Raw genomic sequence first — 17,587 nt, forward strand, 5'->3', positions numbered from 1 at the left:
AAAAAATAAATAGAAAAAAAGGAAGTATACAAGTTATTTGGGAAATAAACATATTCTAAACAATCATATTCCAAATTCCTTTAATTAAAAATGTAACCTCTAACAAAGTATACAAAGAAATTATCATTGTAATGATGGATTCCAAATTGAGTTTTTAAAAAATTATATGAATAATATCTCAGCAGTTTCAAGTTAGCAAATACAAGTTGCTAGAGCAGAATTCCATTAAAGAAATCCATAATATGTCTTGTGTTGGCAGCAGAAGTCACTGAAGGCACCTCAAGTTTCCCTTTTTTTTTTTTTTTTTTTTTTTTCATTTCAAATTGTTTTTAGTAGCAATGTAGGGGGGATCTCACTATGTTGCCCAGGCTGGTCTTGAACTCCTGGCCTCAAGCAATCTTCCCACTTTGGCCTGCCAAAGTGCTATGATTACAAATGTGAGCCACAAGCACTCAGCCAGCACTTCGAGTTTCTACTATATATTCAGTCTTAGCATATTAAATTAAGAAATGTTGTTAAGATAACCTTCTGATTTAATAAAGATATTATAATAAAACTAAGACCATTAAAATAGAATATTTAAAACACACAAAAATGATATTTTAGCTGGTAAGAATTTGAAAATCATGTCAATAAAAATTCACTGTCATTGTCATTCGTATCTTTATGTACTGCCTGCCTAAAGTGCTTTTCTCATATTGTCTTTTCTATTTCTTAAAGTTGCTTCTGCTATTTGCTTTTAGAACTCTTTCAGTGAAACAGTAACCTATTTTCAATTACAGTAATTTATAATACGAAAATATTTTGCCGGGCGCGATGGCTCAAGCCTGTAATCCCAGCACTTTGGGAGGACGAGGCGGGTGGATCACGAGGTCAAGAGATCGAGACCATCCTGGTCAACATGGTGAAACCCCGTCTCTACTAAAAATACAAAAAAGTAGCTGGGCATGGTGGCACATGCCTGTAATTCGAGCTACTCAGGAGGCTGAGGCAGGAGAATTGCCTGAACCCAGGAGGCGGAGGTTGCGGTGAGCCGAGATCGTGCCATTGCACTCCAGCCTGGGTAACAAGAGCGAAACTCCGTCTCAAAAAAAAAAAAAAAAGAAAGAAAATATTTAACTACTCCTAATAAATTAAATTTCTATTTCCTTTTTAAAAAGGTCTAATAATTCTCAAAAAAATCAATCTTATAAAACAAACAGGTTTCTGAAACCTATGATTATGACAAATGACTATGTTCAAATTGTGTAATCTTACCTTTTTCTTTTCCTTAACATCATATAAAGCCAAACTCGCAAAAATGGGTTCAATTTCAATTTCAAACCTTTAAGAAGAAAAAGGACAAAATAATTTGAAAATAAATATAAAACACACAGTTGGAGAGAAATTGATTCCAAAACTAAATTAACACAATATCTGGCACTTTTCTACACCTGTGCCTTTGCCTATATTAGTACTTCTTTCTGAAATACACTCTTCTATGCATATCGCTCAGAGTCTTAAATCAACCTTATTTCCTCAATTTAATCCTAATTAATTTATCCAGCTACAAATAAACTCAAATTGCCTAAAAGCCTAATGACATATTATGTCCATTCTGAGGCACTAATCACTCTCTCACATGGTCATTCATACATGTAGGTATGTTCATTTTTAAATAAGTTTTAAAGATAAAAGCCTAATATTTTCTTTTTCGGCTGTAACTTTTGGATTATAAATATTATAAAATTCAATGCAACAATCTTAGAAAACACATTACAATATTCAGAGGAAAATGGGAGCATCCAAAGAATCATAATTAACAGTTTAATGCCTAATCCATCTAGATTTTATGCATAAACGTACTTATTAAGTGAATTTTTTTAAACGAAGAGTGTCACAGTATACATTATACTTTGTAGTCTGCTTTTTAAACTATACATTTATGGACAAATTTCCATGCTATAAATATTATTCTTACCATCATTTTTAATGCTGGCATAGTAATTCCTATTATATGAATATGGCAAAATTTTAGATGTCTAATTCATTTCTAAGAACAATGACTTACATACAATAAACATCTAGTAAATATCTGTTAAATGAAATAATATATAATGTGAGGTTATAAGACTCTAGAGTAGATGTTCTCAATCAAGGACAATTTTGCCCCAAAGGGAACATTTGGCAATACCTACATACAATTTTGGTTATCAGAACTACAGGAGTATTATTGTCATTTAGCAGCTAGAAGTCAGAGATGTGACTAAACGTCCTACACTGTACAGGACAGTCCCGGACAACAAAGAACCATCTAGACAAAAATGTCAACAGAGCTGACGTTGTAATATCCTGCTCTACATTGCTTATGTTTATATTAAAAGAGAATTGAGGACCTTGTAGAAAATACACGCTTATATTAGGGTGAGAGTTTAATAAAGGGCCATTTACAAGGATTTGGACAAGATCTTGAGAAAACAACTACAGAGTGCCATTCTCTGGGGCTAGGAAAAGCAAGAGTCATTACCAACCATAGAACAAAAAGAGAACATGGAAACCAAAAACTAGAAAGGATAGCTATACCCAAGGTCCTTCACAGAAACTGATCTTGGAAAGAAAGAAGGCAACAGATCTAAGTGACTCAGCAGGGAAGGAGTTAGGGAAATGAACATCCCATCTGATCTCACTCTCTTCTACCCTCTAACTTCCTGCTGCTACATCCCTTAGTAAAACCCAACTAGAAGTCAAATGAAAAGAGATCTTTGTGATCCTGTCCGCATGTATCAACTTCTACAAAACCTACTCTGTATGTTTTTGATACTGTTGGTCTATTTATTTGGCCAATCCAGTAAATAAGCAGTATCCCACTGGATTTTTCATAGGAATCTTTTCATGTATTCACTGACCATTTGGATATCCTCTGATGGCCCATTTTTCTATTTATTGACTCTTTCCTCATCAATCTGTAGTTCCTTATGCATTCTGGAAATGAGCATACAGCCAAGTATTATGTGTTGGAAATACCTTCTCCTTCTCTATAATTTATCTTCTCCTACGTCTTTTGATGAACAAAAGTTATCCATTTTAATGAAGCAAAATGTGTCAATGTTTTCTTCTAAGGGTAGTGCTTTCTGTGTTATATCAAAGAAATCTTATTCTTTCTACAGCCCGAAATTATCTTCTAGAAACTTTACCATTTTGTCTTTCACATTTATATCTACTATCAATCTGTAAAAAAAAAAAAAATTGTGTATGATGTGAGGTAGTGGACAAGTATATAGAGAGAGACACAGACAGACACAAAGAGAAAAGCAGGGAGGAGAAATAGATATCCAACTGTCCTGCCAATTTACTGAAAGGATTACCCTTTTCATACTATAAAAAATGTCCACTGTTATTACAAATCAAAAATACATAAATATGTGGGTCTTTTTTAGCTCATTTTTTTAGCTGAAGTAATAAATGTTTGATCAATTAAGTTTACATATTATTAACAGCATTCATTTGGCCAAACACCTAAATGTTTGTAAAATCCTACTGTATATAAAGTAGGAACATATCAAGTACAGACTTATCTAGCTCTTTCATCTATTCCAGTGCTCTAGCTATCTAATCATGTATCAATACTATACTGTCTTAATTACATAGTTTCATACTAGTCTTGATATCTGGTTGGAGTTTTTTAATAAAGTTCTTCAAAACTGTCGTGCCTCTTTTGGCCCTTTGCATTTTCAAATAAATTTTAGATTCAGCTAAAAAGAAACAAAAGCAGATCAAAGGTAAATGAATGCTAATTTACTTATTCAGAAAATTAAGAGTACAAGGTGGGACAATCACTTGGGGCAAGGAGTTCACGACCAGCCTGTGAAACTAATCAAGATCCCATTTGTAATTTTTAAAAAATCTTTTAAAAGAAAGAAAATTAGTATCCCAATGTATAATTTAGTGCCATAAAATTCATGTATAATAACTTTATAATACTTTTTTTTTTCTGAGATGGAGTCTGGCTCTGTCGCCCAGGCTAGAGTGCAGTGGTGCAGTCTCAGCTCACTGCAACCCCGCCTCACAGGTTCAAGCGATTCTCCTGCCTCAGCCTCCCAAGTAGCTGTGATTACAGGCATGCACCACCATGCCCAGCCAATTTTTATATTTTTAGAAGAGACGGGGGTTTCACAATGTTGGCCAGGTTGGTCTCAAACTCCTGATCTCAGGTGATCCGCCCATCTTGGCCTCCCAAAGTGCTGGGATTACAAGTATGAGCCACCACACCCAGCAAATAACTTTATAATATTCTTAAACAGCATTTAAAGATCTATATTATTACTATGATGAACAAAGGGTGGTACACCGGAGAAAATAAACTAAAGAAACCAACACAAATCCAGTGTGCTTTTCTACTTTAAGTAGAAAAGAATTTATAAATTCAACAAGAATTTATAAATTAGATACATTTTATTTTATTAAGTTTCAAAAGGTTCTTCCATTACACAGAGACTGCCAAAAATGTATATGTAGAGTTTTTCCTTTAAAAAAAAAAAGTGGCTGGGTGCGGTGGCTCACGCCTATAATCCCAGCACTTTGGGAGGCCGAAATGGGTGAATCACAAGGTCAAGAGACTGAGACCGTCCTGGTCAACATGGTGAAACCCCGTCTCTAATAAAAATACAAAAACTAGCTGGGCATGGTGGCGCACACCTGTAGTCCCAGCTACTCGGGAGGCTGAGGCAGGAGAATTGCTTGAACCCAGGAGGCGGAGGTTGCGGTGAGCCGAGATCGCACCATTGCACTGCAGCCTGGGTAACAAGAGTGGAACTCCGTCTCAAAAAAAAAAAAAAAAAAAGGTATATTCCTCATGCATTCAGTACACAATGTGACTTAGTAACTTAAAAAAAAATGAACGCCTCATTATTTCTGTACTATCAAACATAGGCATGTTTCAAGAAACGCTACTTGAGAACCAGCAATACTTGATGGCTACTGTACTGCAAAAAGGTATTTTTTATTCACTATAAATGTACCACTCTACATATTCACTTATTTAAAATCTTAATACCAAAAACAATGAAAGAAAAAACAGTTTTTAATCACGAAAGGCCTATTGTAAGACATTACTAGTAAGATATGACTTACTTGTTAGGCTTTTTAAAAATTAAGTGTGTGTATTTGTTCCCTTTAAAAGTAATTTATTTGATTCTGATCACAAAATACAGGGAAAGAGCAAGGGCAACGACTATAACAACCCCTTGGTCCCATATGTTCCCAGTCTATGTGTCCATAAATAACTTTTGTACAACAGCAAACTCATGCTGTCCCCCAAGCATTGTTTCACATTCTAACATCTTCAGAGTACAGTATGTGACCAGGTGGGAAGTTAAAACAGATGACTATTCACAAGGTAGAGTTCCCCTCCACACAGTGTTCCAGCTCCCTTTTGCCACTACTGAAACCAAAGTAGCTGGTTATTCTCATTATTGATCTTCTAAAATTCTTTCATGAACAAGTAGGTCATAGACAAATTTTGTCTGCACAGTTCTTAGAGAGCCTTCAAGTAACCTTATAGAAAGGCAGCGACTAAGGTCTGTTCCTTGCCCCCAGTTTCCTAAGTACTAGGCTGCCGGTGGCACCTGGACTGCCTCGCCTGGGTCTCCAACATCCCAGGGCAACAACGAAGGAAAGGCAGGTGAGGCCAAGCATGAGGAATAAACAGTCTTTACTGGGCTCAGACCAGGAGTCCATGGGTCTTGAGGACCTCCGTGTTGCCAATTTTCTTCTCCACGTTCTTTTTGGCCTGTTTCTGTAGCCTCATGAGCTGTCTTTTCTTCCAGCATGGATCTTAGCCTTCTCCTTCCTCTTCTCCTCCAGGGTGGCTGTCACTGCCTGGTACTCCCTCCACATCATGAGCCAGGTGCCCCAGGTAGGCAAACTTTCTCACAGGCTTCAGGCGTACGACCTTGAGGGCAGCAGGAACCACCATCCTCTTTTTCTTCTCATAGGAGAATGGGATCCCATCAAACATCTTGAGGTGGTCCAAAGTAGCCTGGCCTCACTTGATCTTGTGGAGCAGCATGCTTTACATGGTCCACCAAAAGAGGTGGCTGGGGGCTTGGAAACAGTAGAGGCCTCAGAAAGGATGGTGTTCATCTACTTGCAGTGGAAGGCCAGGTACTTTAACTTGTTTCTGTAGAAATTGCCAGAAATGTTGATGCCCTCGCAACACATGACCATCACCTTCCAGTCCAGCAGTACCTGCTTGACCGCAATGGCCGCTGGGCAACCCAGGAGATGGCCTTGACCTCAAGCACCAGGACCTTCCCCCTCCCAACTTTGGCAGCCGCCTGGGAAAGGCTAAATTGGGTGTGTTTTCACATTTGCTTACAAACAATTATAATCCGTTTTGAACATTTTATCAATATGTGTTGACTCTGTTCTGACTTAAAGTCAATTTCTTAAGAAAATATTGTTCTCTCAGCTTTCATTTGATTAATATTTGTCATTAAATCTTAAAATATATTTTTACTTTCAATCTTTCTGGCTGCTTATGTTTTACATGGATTAAGTCTGTTCTTTAATTAGACATGTAACTGGATTTTTTTTAATGCAGTCCGATAATCTGCCTATTAAATGCATAGTTTAGTCCATTTATACTTATTCTCAACACTTACATTTGGATTCATTTCTATAAGCTTATTTTTATTGTTCTGCTTTTTCTAAGTGTTTTTCCATTCTTGCCTTCTTTCATTTGGATTGACTTATAGCTCCACTTTCAAGCCAGTTTTTCGCGTTTGCCTATAACTTACATTTCTATTTTGTCATGGTTACTCAAGAACGTTTAAAGTACACAGTAAAGTTTTAAAATATAATATTAATCAATATTTTTATTATTCTCCCAAACAATAAGATCTTAGAATGCTTTAACCCTAATCAACCCCCAATTTATACGCTGTGTTGCTGATTTTTGGTTCTATCTTAATTATTTTATTATTATAAACCAAACTCCATTACAGTACACACAGGTTTATCCTTTTGTTTTCCATTTCTTTCTTTGTTCATCATTCCTTCTTCCACCTAAAATCTTTCTTCCAGAAGTACTTCCCTTAGAAGTTACATTTTAATGACAAAATGTTAGAAAACACTAACAACTTTCATCAGTGTGAAAAGTTATTTACCTCATCATTTGCAGATTTGAAAAAATGAACACAGATTCTTTGCAAATCCTCCCATTAAGAAAAATCTATTTCTCCATACTTTGAATTCAGGCTAGCCTTGTGATTTGTTTTGATCAATAAATGATATGCTGTAAGAGTTTTAATCCAAGGCCACAAAAGATCTTACAGCTTCCACTCTCCTTTTTCTGGAAACCCTTCCACCACTATATGAACAAGCCCAGGTCAGCCCACTGGATAATGGGAAAAGCATGGCTACTTTCCCAGTTGACATTAAGCCAGCTGCTAAATATATAAATGAGAGACGACTCAACCAACCTGCCTACCAACTACCAGACATGCACGAGTCCTTTATAGATACCCAGTCTCAGCCACATTGGCCCAAACTACAAGAACTACCCAGATAACCCACAGAATCATGAGAAATACTGAACATTTGTTGTTTTAAAACATTACAACTTAAGATGGTTTACAGTGCAGCAAAAACTAACTGCTTCAAGAATGTGTCTGTTAAAAGATAATTTTACTGGATATAAATAAATAACTGTTTGTGGTCAACAGCTATTTTAACACTGAAGATAACATTCAATGTCTTCTGGCTTCCACTGCTGCTGTGATAAATCAGCTGTTAGGCTAATTGTAATTTCTTTGCATAGGATCTCTTGTTCTCTCTGGCTGCTTTTAATATAGTTTCTTGGTTTTTGTATTCTGTATTTTTACTATGTTTAGTCTGGATATGAATTTCTTTTATTCTTCCTAGATCCTACTAGACATCCAGAATTGAGAGTTACTACTATGTTTCATAAATTCTGGGAGTTTTTTTGTTTTGTTTCATAAATTCTGAACTCTTCAATAACTGTTTCCTTCTTCCCCAAGTTATCTCCATTCTAGAACTCAAATCAGACTTTTTGTTGATATCACTTTCATATTTTCCACATATTTACATCTTTGTGTACATTTTGTATAAATTTGTTCAGTTTTATCATCAAGATCACTTATGGGCCGGGCGCGGTGGCTCAAGCCTGTTAATCCCAGCACTTTGGGAGGCCGAGGCGGGTGGATCACGAGGTCGAGAGATCGAGACCATCTGGTCAACATAGTGAAACCCCGTCTCTACTAAAAATACAAAAAACTAGCTGGGCGTGGTGGTGCGTGCCTGTAATCCCAGCTACTTAGGAGGCTGAGGCAGGAGAATTGCCTGAGCCCGGGAGGCGGATGCTGCGGTGAGCCGAGATCGCGCCATTGCACTCCAGCCTGGGCAACAAGAGCGAAACTCCCTCTCAAAAAATAAAAATAAAAAAAGATCACTTATTCACTCTTTAGTTTATCTAATCTATGTTAAGCCCACCTAAATGGATCTATAATTTCAATTATAAAATCTTGAAAAAGATCAAATGAACGTTTTTAAAATCTTCCCGGTCAATTCTGAGACTCTCATGTGCCTTTATAATATTTTTAAATAATTATTTACTTAAATATATTTAAAGTACTTATACTCTAAATCTGATTGGTAGTCCTTTTCAGGTCTGCAGTTTGTTTTGCCATGTTTGTTGATTTATGACTGGAACTGAAACTTTACCTGTAGAAATATTTTGAGGTCTAGATTTTTAAAGTTAATTCCTCTAAAAACAATTAGTTGGGGCCAGGCGCGGTGGCTCAGCCTGTAATCCCAGCACTTTGGGAGGCCGAGGCGGGTGGATTACGAGGTCGAGAGATCGAGACCATCCTGGTCAACATAGTGAAACCCCGTCTCTACTAAAAATACAAAAAACTAGGTGGGCGTGGTGGCGCGTGCCTGTAATTCCAGCTACTTAGGAGGCTGAGGCAGGAGAATTGCCTGAGCCCAGGAGGCGGAGGTTGCGGTGAGCCGAGATCGCGCCATTGCACTCCAGCCTGGGTAACAGGAGCGAAACTCCGTCTCAAAAAAAAAAAAAAAAACAAAAACAAAACAATTAGTTGGGCTGGGCACGGTGGCTCAAGCCTGTAATCCTAGCACTTTGGGAGGCCAAGGCGGGTGGATCACAAGGTCAAGAGATCGAGACCATCCTGGGCAACATGGTGAAACCCCGTCTCTACTAAAAATACAAAAAAATTAGCTGGGCATGGTGGCACATGCCTGTAATCCCAGCTACTCAGGAGGCTGAGGCAGGAGAATTGCCTGAACCCGGGAGGCGGAGGTTGCGGTGAGCCGAGATCGCGCCATTGCACTCCAGCCTGGGTAACAAGAGCAAAACTCCATATCCAAACAAAAACAAAAACAAAAACAATTAGTTGATATATGCTTCTGCTAGGTACCTATGGCCACTGCAAATCTACAACCACTTTAAACTTTTGGAATTTTTTGAGGCACGTGTATAGTAGGTAAGCTTACGGCTGGGAATTTTCAGACTGAATATACACTGAGTGAACAGCATAACATGTGAATTATAACTCAATAAAGTTCTTTTTCTTTTTTTTTTCCCTTTTCACTTTTTCCAGTTTCCTACCTGATATTTCCCTGCCAGAGCCAAAGTTGCAGCAGACAAATATCACTACCGCTTCTAATATTATTCTCATGAAATCTGGTGTTAGGGATTTATGCAGGAGTGTTTCCACCCTGCTTGTGTACCAAGCTCTTTTCCCTGTAGCCCATTAAAACCAGAATAAGCAACAGCCCTAATGGAAAATTAGCTACAGAATGCTTACTCCTGTGAAATTATGATTTCTTCACATTTCTTGGCTAAATTCGTATCAACTGATCATGCCTAGAAGGTATTTCCCTGAATGTATAAATCATTATGTTACTAGTAGTCTTCTTAACAGTAGAAATAATTTTCTCATGCAGGATAAAGGAAGGCTGTTCTTAGAGAACAAAATGCAAGGAAATAATTTTCAAAAATATATCCGTTTCTATAATTAGCTAAAGTAAAGCTATCATTGATGACTTTCTAAATTTTTGTGACCTCAAGTTCTTCCTCACTTTAAATCTGGATTTTCTTATCATAGATGAATCAGATGTCTATAATTATTACTATAGAATTTTTAATGAGACCTGAACAAACAAAAGCTAAAGAAAAGAGTTGTACAAACAAATCTTTCTATATTTTATTTCTCTATGAGAGAAATAACAAACTTGTAACTTTTATTAATCAAGAAGATCATAAGTAAAGCTACAATGAGACACCACTTCACAACCACTAGAACGGCTATGATCAAAAAAACAGATAATAACAAATGTTGGTGAGACTGTGGAGGAATTAGGATCATCCTAACTTGCTGGTGGTAATGTAAAATGGTGCAGGATAATTCCTTCAAAAGTTAAACATAGAGTTACTATACTAACCATAATTCCTATCTTACAAATATACCCAAGAGAAATGAATACATACGTCCCACAAACACCTATACACAAATTATGTACATAGTTCATAACAGCCAAAATGTGGAAACAATCCAATATTCATTAACTAATTAATGGAGAAACAGAATGGAGCATATCCATCAATGGAATATAACTCAGCAATAAAAAGAAATGGTAGTACTGATACATGTTACAGCATAGATAAACTTTAGAAACAATATGAAAACTAAATTTTAAAAAAACAGACAAAAAGGACTACATATTGCATGATTCCATTTATAGGAAATACTCAGAATGAACAAATATGTAGAAAGAGAAAGATTAGTGGTTGCCTAGAGCTGGAGGAGTTGGGGAAAACAGGGAATGACTACTGACAAATATGAGATTTCTTTTTGGGATGATGAAAGTTCTCTAAAATTTATTGTAATAATAGTTGCACAGATCTCAGAATACACTAAAATCCATTAAACTGTATGCTTGGTGAACTGGGTGAATTCCCTGAATTGTATACTGAATATACACTGAGTGAACAACATAACATGTGAATTACACCTCAATAAAGCTATTTTTCTTTTCTTTTTTTTTTTTGAGACGGAGTTTCGCTGTTGTTACCCAGGCTGGAGTGCAGTGGCGCAATCTCGGCTCACCGCAACCTCCGTCTCTTGGGTTCAAGCAATTCTCCTGCCTCAGCCTCCCGAGTAGCTGGGACTACAGGTGTGCGCCACCATGCCCAGCCAATTTTTGTATTTTTAGTAGAGACGGGGTTTCACCACATTGACCAGGATGGTCTTGATCTCTTGACCTTGTGATTCACCCGTCTCGGCCTCCCAAAGTGCTGGAATTAGTAGAAACAACTCAAAGGCCCACTGACTGATAAATGGATAAACAAAATGTGGTGTATCCACACAGTGGAATATTGTTCAGTCATATAAATAAATGAACTACTCATATATGCTGTAACATAGATGAATGTTGAAAACATTATATGAAGAAACCAGACACAAATGGCCACATAGAATTCCACTTACATGAAATATTCAGAATGGGTGAGCTCAAAGAGACAGAAAAGAAAATTAGTGATTGTCAGGGGCTGAGAAAAAGGGAGAACAGAGTGACTACTAATGAGTGTTGTTATAGCCTGAACTGTATCACCCCCTCAAAATTCACGTTAAAGCCCTAACCCCCAATGTGACTGTAATTGGAAATAAGCCCTTTAAGTGCTTATTAAGGTTAAATGAGGTCCTAAGAGTGAGGCACTAATCCCACGGAAATGGTATCCATATGAGAAGAGGAAGAAATACCAGAGACCTCTCTCTGTGCACACACAGACAAAAAGTCATGTGAGAACGCGGCAAGCAGCAGCCATCTGCAAGCCAGGGAGAGATGCCTCACCAGAAACCAAACCACTGGCACCTTGATCTTTGACTTTCAGCCTCTACAACTGTGAGAAATAAATTTCTATTGTTTCAGCTACCCAGTCTACGGGTTTTTTTGGTAGCAGCCTGAGCAGACTAATACAGGTACGGAGTTTCTTTCTGGGGTAATGAGTATGTTCTCAAGTTAAATAGTAATGACAGCTGTGCAACTCTGATTATACACCACTAACTTATACACTTTAAAAGGGTTAATTTTATGATATATAGGCCAGGCGCGGTGGCTCAAGCCTGTAATCCCAGCACTTTGGGAGGCCGAGGCGGGTGGATCACGAGGTCGAGAGATCGAGACCAACCTGGTCAACATGGTGAAACCCCGTCTCTACTAAAAATACAAAAAATTAGCTGGGCGTGGTGGTGCGTGCCTGTAATCCCAGCTACTCAGGAGGCTGAGGCAGAAGAATCGCCTGAACCCAGGAGGCGGAGGTTGCGGTGAGCCGAGATCGCGCCATTGCCCTCCAGCCTGGGTAACAAGAGCGAAACTCCGTCTCAAAAAAAAAAAAAAAAAAAAAATTTATGATATATAAATTAGATCACAATAAAGCTGTTAAAAAACAAAATAAGATTATAAGAACTGATTTTAGGTATCCTGTTATTCAAAAGATTCAATACACTTCATTTATCTAACATATTTCTGAATAAATCTAAATATACAGCCTTTCAAGGAAAGAAATTGCCAGAATTATATATAGACATGGTCTGTCCCTATGAGTTGCTTCTTTCAGAACTATGAATTGAAACTTCTTTTTTCTTAAGTCAGAACTAATACTTAAACTCCTAATATTAATATGACATAATAAAAAGAGCACAGAGTTTGTTTTTCAGTTACTGATAACATAATAATGAGCATATCAATCTCTACTAATCTTTTTTAATCATGGTTTCCTCATTTGTAAAATGAACAAAATGGTATCTGCCTTATAGTATTACTCTGAAGACAGCATGAAATAAGAAAAAGCACTTTGTAAAGCAGAATATAAGTATAAGATATATCACCTCAACGATGTTAGCAGAAGTCAGATCTAACTTTTTAAAGAAGATAAAAATAAGTATTTCAAAATCTTCAAAAACCAAAGCCTATCTGTCTTCAGAGAATTACTCTGAAGACAGCATAAAACAAGGGGAAAAAGCAGAATGCAAATATAAGATATATCACCTCAATGATGTTAGCAGAAATCAGATCTAACCTTTTTAAAGAAGGAAAAAAATACCTATTTCAAAATCCTCAAAAATCAAAGACTACTGTAAAATCAACTTGTTGATTTTATATCTGTTACACAGCAGGCTTCGCTTCATATATATGTTAGGCTTAGAACAGTAGGATTAGCTTCATACATAGGTCTGAATACTGACTAGCACTTAAAATGACATACCGAATTTAAAAGCTGACTTTATGTTTGTTACACGGCAGGCTTAGCTTCACATATACGTTAGGCTTAGCACAGTAGGCTCAGCTTCATATATATGTTTGAATGCTGAATAGCATTTAAAATGATATACAGAACAATATTTCTCAAAAGGACACAAATGCAACTATAAAATCGACTCAGATTTTGTTACACCAGTACTAAAATCTTACCCAGGAAAATAAAAGTTGTAAGTAAAAGACATAAATACTTACTTAAGCGATAAGCATTTTACAAGAAGTCTTTGACCAAAATGTTCTTTGGGTACATCAGGAACACTAAGCCGTTCTATTGGTTCTTCCTACAAATTGACAAGCAACACCAAAATGAATAGGCTTCTCATATTCCAGCCATTTCATTTTATTTTTTTAAGAACTTACTTGACTAATCTAATAATTTTAATCTGCACAATAGAACACAGACAAGAATGACCTATCTACAGACAGAAGTTACTCTGACCAGGCATGATGGCTCATGCCTGTAACCCCAGCACTTTGGGAGGCCAAGGTGGGCAGATCATCTGAGGTTGGGAGTTCGAGACTAGCCTGACCAACATGGAGAAACCCTGTTTCCACTAAAAACACAAAATTAGCCGGGCATGGTGGTGCATGCCTGTAATCCCAGCAACTTGGGAGGCTAAGGCAGGAGAATCACTTGAACCCAGGAGGCAAAGGTTGACATAGGTCTAGATCACGCCACTGCACACCAGCCTGACCAACAAGAGTGAAACTTGGTCTCAAAAAAGAAGATAAAATAAAAATAAATTCACTAATATAAAATGTATTCATTTATAAAAATTACAGCTATGTTTCAGTTGCTGTATCATCTACCTTATTGTAATAAATACTACATACTAATCATAATCCCAAAAGATCGATTTTAATAATCATTTGCTTCTTTATATGCAAACATCTATACCTCATCTGGTGATGGATGCAAAGCAAAAAGTTCTTTGTGACGGTTTGATTTCCTTTGGTCATCATTCTGACGGTCTATTTCTTCATTTGGAGTTCGATCAAGTAAATTGGGAAGCAAAGCATCAGGAAGTGAATTTTTCAAGTCAAAGATACTACAGGCCCAGCTACCCCTCGGGGTATCATCTATTGACATTGAACGTCTTTTAAGATCATCCTGTCATGCAAAACATTAAATATGAATATATTAATTAACAAATAAATTAACTATTTTAAAATAACTTCTTATAGTTATTGAAGAATAAAAGTATTACTTGGTCATCCTGGTAGTTGTTGCCATCTGGAGCTTCATCAGATTCAAAGACCTGTTTCGGTAAACCTTTTTGCCTTTCTTTCTGTTTATCTAATGTATTGGGATTAAATCCTGTTCCCAATTTATGATACCTATTAAAGAAAAAAAGTTAAATAAATATAAACTATAAAACTTTGGAATTTTTTCACTTTTTGGGCATCATTATGTAAATAAGCCAAGTGTTCTCTGCATTATTCACATAAGAAGAATCTATTCTAGCAATTTAAGTTAAAGAAAATTTCCATTCTGTGTTCCTTAACATAACTAGGGAGTATGAGTTTCCAAAAGCAAATATATTTTCCTTCTTTCCATAACAATCATGTGTATACAAATTAAGCTGAACTTTCAATTCAAAGAATTGGTCAGTAAAAAGAAAACCTGGGAAACTAGTAACTAGGGTTAAAGAATTAAATGAGAAAATAGAAAATATACACTGAATTAAGTATAATATAAAATTTTAAAGGTTAAATAGGCCAGGTGCGGTGGCTCACACCTGTAATCCCGACACTTTGGGAGGCCGAGGTTAGACATTCAAGACCAGCCTGGCCAACATGGTGAAACCCCATCTCTACTAAAACAAAAAAATTAGCTCAGCGTGGTGGCATACGCCTGTAATCCCAGCTAATCAGGAGGCTGAGGCAGCAGAACTGCTTGAACCTAGGAGGCAGAGGTTGCAGTGAGCCGAGATCACACCACTGCACTCCAGCCTGGCTAACAGAGTGAGACTCCATCTCAAAAAAATAAAAAAAGTTATATATATATATACATATATGCATACAAAGTACTGAATCTTAAAATTTCAAATAGCCAAGAATTTTTTGCTATATCTCGTTATCTATAAAAGATCTTAACTTAAAAGCCACAGACTTATAAAATGAAAAACAGCAAAATCTACACCATCACTGTGTACGTATGCATATTACTTAATTAACATTACATATATATACACACAGTTAGCTAAAAACAACCCTTAAATTAGTGGACCCTTCTTTCTTAACAATCTAGTAACAACCTAATACCCAAGAACATCAAATATAAGCTGATCAAAGAGCAATTATCGTTCAGGATTCAACACTGAAGGAGTATTTTAGTTGAAGCAAAACAATAATGTTCACAAGAAGATGGTATGGTTCTTGCTATCACCCAATTCATGAGATAGTAAAGAATCACATTTGATATGAATTACTCACATCCAGTCTTGCTGCTAAAGTTATTAAAATAGTAATTACATGGTATTAACCATCACAGCATAATCGCAAAAGAAAGAATTTTTCTCTGAAAGAACTAAAGATACTTAATATAGTATAATATGAAAGCTATTACTTAGAAGCAGATATCTGAATTTTCAATGGAACGTTTCAAATGCCTTAATTTGTAAAGCTCCACACGTAAGCTGCTCTGATAAATCAGAATGCTATTGAAATATAGCCTAAAAAATTGACAATATGAAATTCAAGAAAGCAAAGAATGATTCATGATTCATGATCAATATACTCTCTTCTATATTATCATCCTCTAGTCAGTTGCTATGATAAGGCTCTAATAATTACCCATCCAACCACACACACATCACCATTTTTCTGACTCGTTTCTTGGCATTATTACTCTCACTTACTGTTCAGCCACACTGTCCTCTTCACTGTCTGTTCCTTGAACATTCCTAGCATGCTTTCAATATGAAGCCTTTGCGTGTATTGCTCTTCCCTCTGCCTAATAACGTTCTTCCCCCAGATATTCACAGGGCTCACTTCCTTCAGGTCTCTACTCAAAATCACCTATCAGTAAGGCTTCCTCTGATTAATTATATAAAACAGAAGGCTGAGCATGGTGGCTCACATCTGTAATCCCAACGCTTGGGGAGGGTGAGGTAGGAGGATGGCTTGAGGCCAGGAATTTAAGGTTACAATGAGGTATGACTGTCCTACTGCACTCTAGCCAAGGCAACAGAGACCCTGTCCCAAGTAAATAACTAAATAGAAACCAAAACAAATTATAAAATAGAAATATTTGTCCTCTTCTTGGCCCTCTCTATCCACTTCACCCTACTTTTTTCTCCACTTGACTCACCTAGATCATTATGTATTCCATATTTATCTGTGTTAGTTTATTGTCTATTGACAATCTCATCTCCCACTAGAATATGGGAAGAGAGTTGGTTTTGTTCACTGCTGTATCATCAGTCTTCAGTATAGTGCCTGGTACATATGAGTCTCTCAATAAACATTTACTGAACAAATAAATAAGTGAAGTACTTTCATGTCCCTTTGCCATTCTGTGCTAAATCGTGGAAGAATTTTGTGGCTTCATCTTACAGCTATTTCGCTTTTCAGCAACATCCATACCGTCATTAAGCCCATCTGCTGAGTTTGTAAGATTTCCTCACTAATCAAAATATTAATTTCCAAAGATAACTAACTGATTTTTATATGGTTAAAATATCCTTTCACAATTCTCATGTACATAAGTATATTCATTACACTTAAAGGTCTTAATCTATGTTCTATTAACTATTTCCTAAATTATTAGTACTATTATTTGTAGTTGGATAACTTTCTTTCAAGTATATTGGCTTATATCAAATACTTGGCAATTTTGGGTTCTATCTTAATTTTTTAATTTGTATCCCCCACATCTGTCTTAAACTACTGTATCTGCTTATCCCAGCCAATAGCCAGTAGTTGTGGGGAAAGGGCAGATCACGCCACACCAGGCAAAGTCTGCCAGTACCTAGTCTTCTGGGTATGAGGATTCCTTCTTCCTCCAAGGTGTGCTCACCCTGGGCACTAACCTATTAGCCTAAGCCTCCACAATTACTGTTGCAAAAAAAAAAAAAAAAAAAAAGGCAGATACCTCTGCTGCCACTGTGCACCCATGGTAGAAGAGGTTTCAAGGTAACTGCATGTCCAATATTTACCAAGTCTCCCTTTCCACTGCCTGTATTCACTGGTTCTGAGCTTAAGGCACTACTGAAGCTCTTGTATATATCTTCTTAGATTATTC

General features: G+C 36.7%; 1 protein-coding gene and 1 pseudogene across 6 annotated transcripts in view; both read right to left on the minus strand.

Moving 5' to 3' along the window:
• The window catches only part of DOCK7 (dedicator of cytokinesis 7), a 242,826-nt gene that overhangs the window by 186,396 nt on the left and 38,843 nt on the right, over window positions 1-17,587 (minus strand). For all 6 annotated transcript variants that reach the window (XM_074380932.1, XM_074380931.1, XM_074380928.1 and 3 more), the window contains exons 5-8: window positions 14,550-14,679; window positions 14,240-14,452; window positions 13,537-13,622; window positions 1,258-1,324 (exon numbers count right to left, since the gene is read on the minus strand). In XM_074380932.1, the coding sequence (XP_074237033.1) occupies window positions 1,258-1,324; window positions 13,537-13,622; window positions 14,240-14,452; window positions 14,550-14,679 (496 nt within the window). The remainder of the gene's footprint in view (window positions 1-1,257; window positions 1,325-13,536; window positions 13,623-14,239; window positions 14,453-14,549; window positions 14,680-17,587) is intronic.
• LOC141580265 (large ribosomal subunit protein uL13 pseudogene) lies at window positions 1,332-13,523 on the minus strand (annotated as a pseudogene).

This window comes from Saimiri boliviensis, chromosome 11 (assembly GCF_048565385.1).
Source record: "Saimiri boliviensis isolate mSaiBol1 chromosome 11, mSaiBol1.pri, whole genome shotgun sequence".
Lineage (NCBI taxonomy): Eukaryota > Metazoa > Chordata > Mammalia > Primates > Cebidae > Saimiri > Saimiri boliviensis.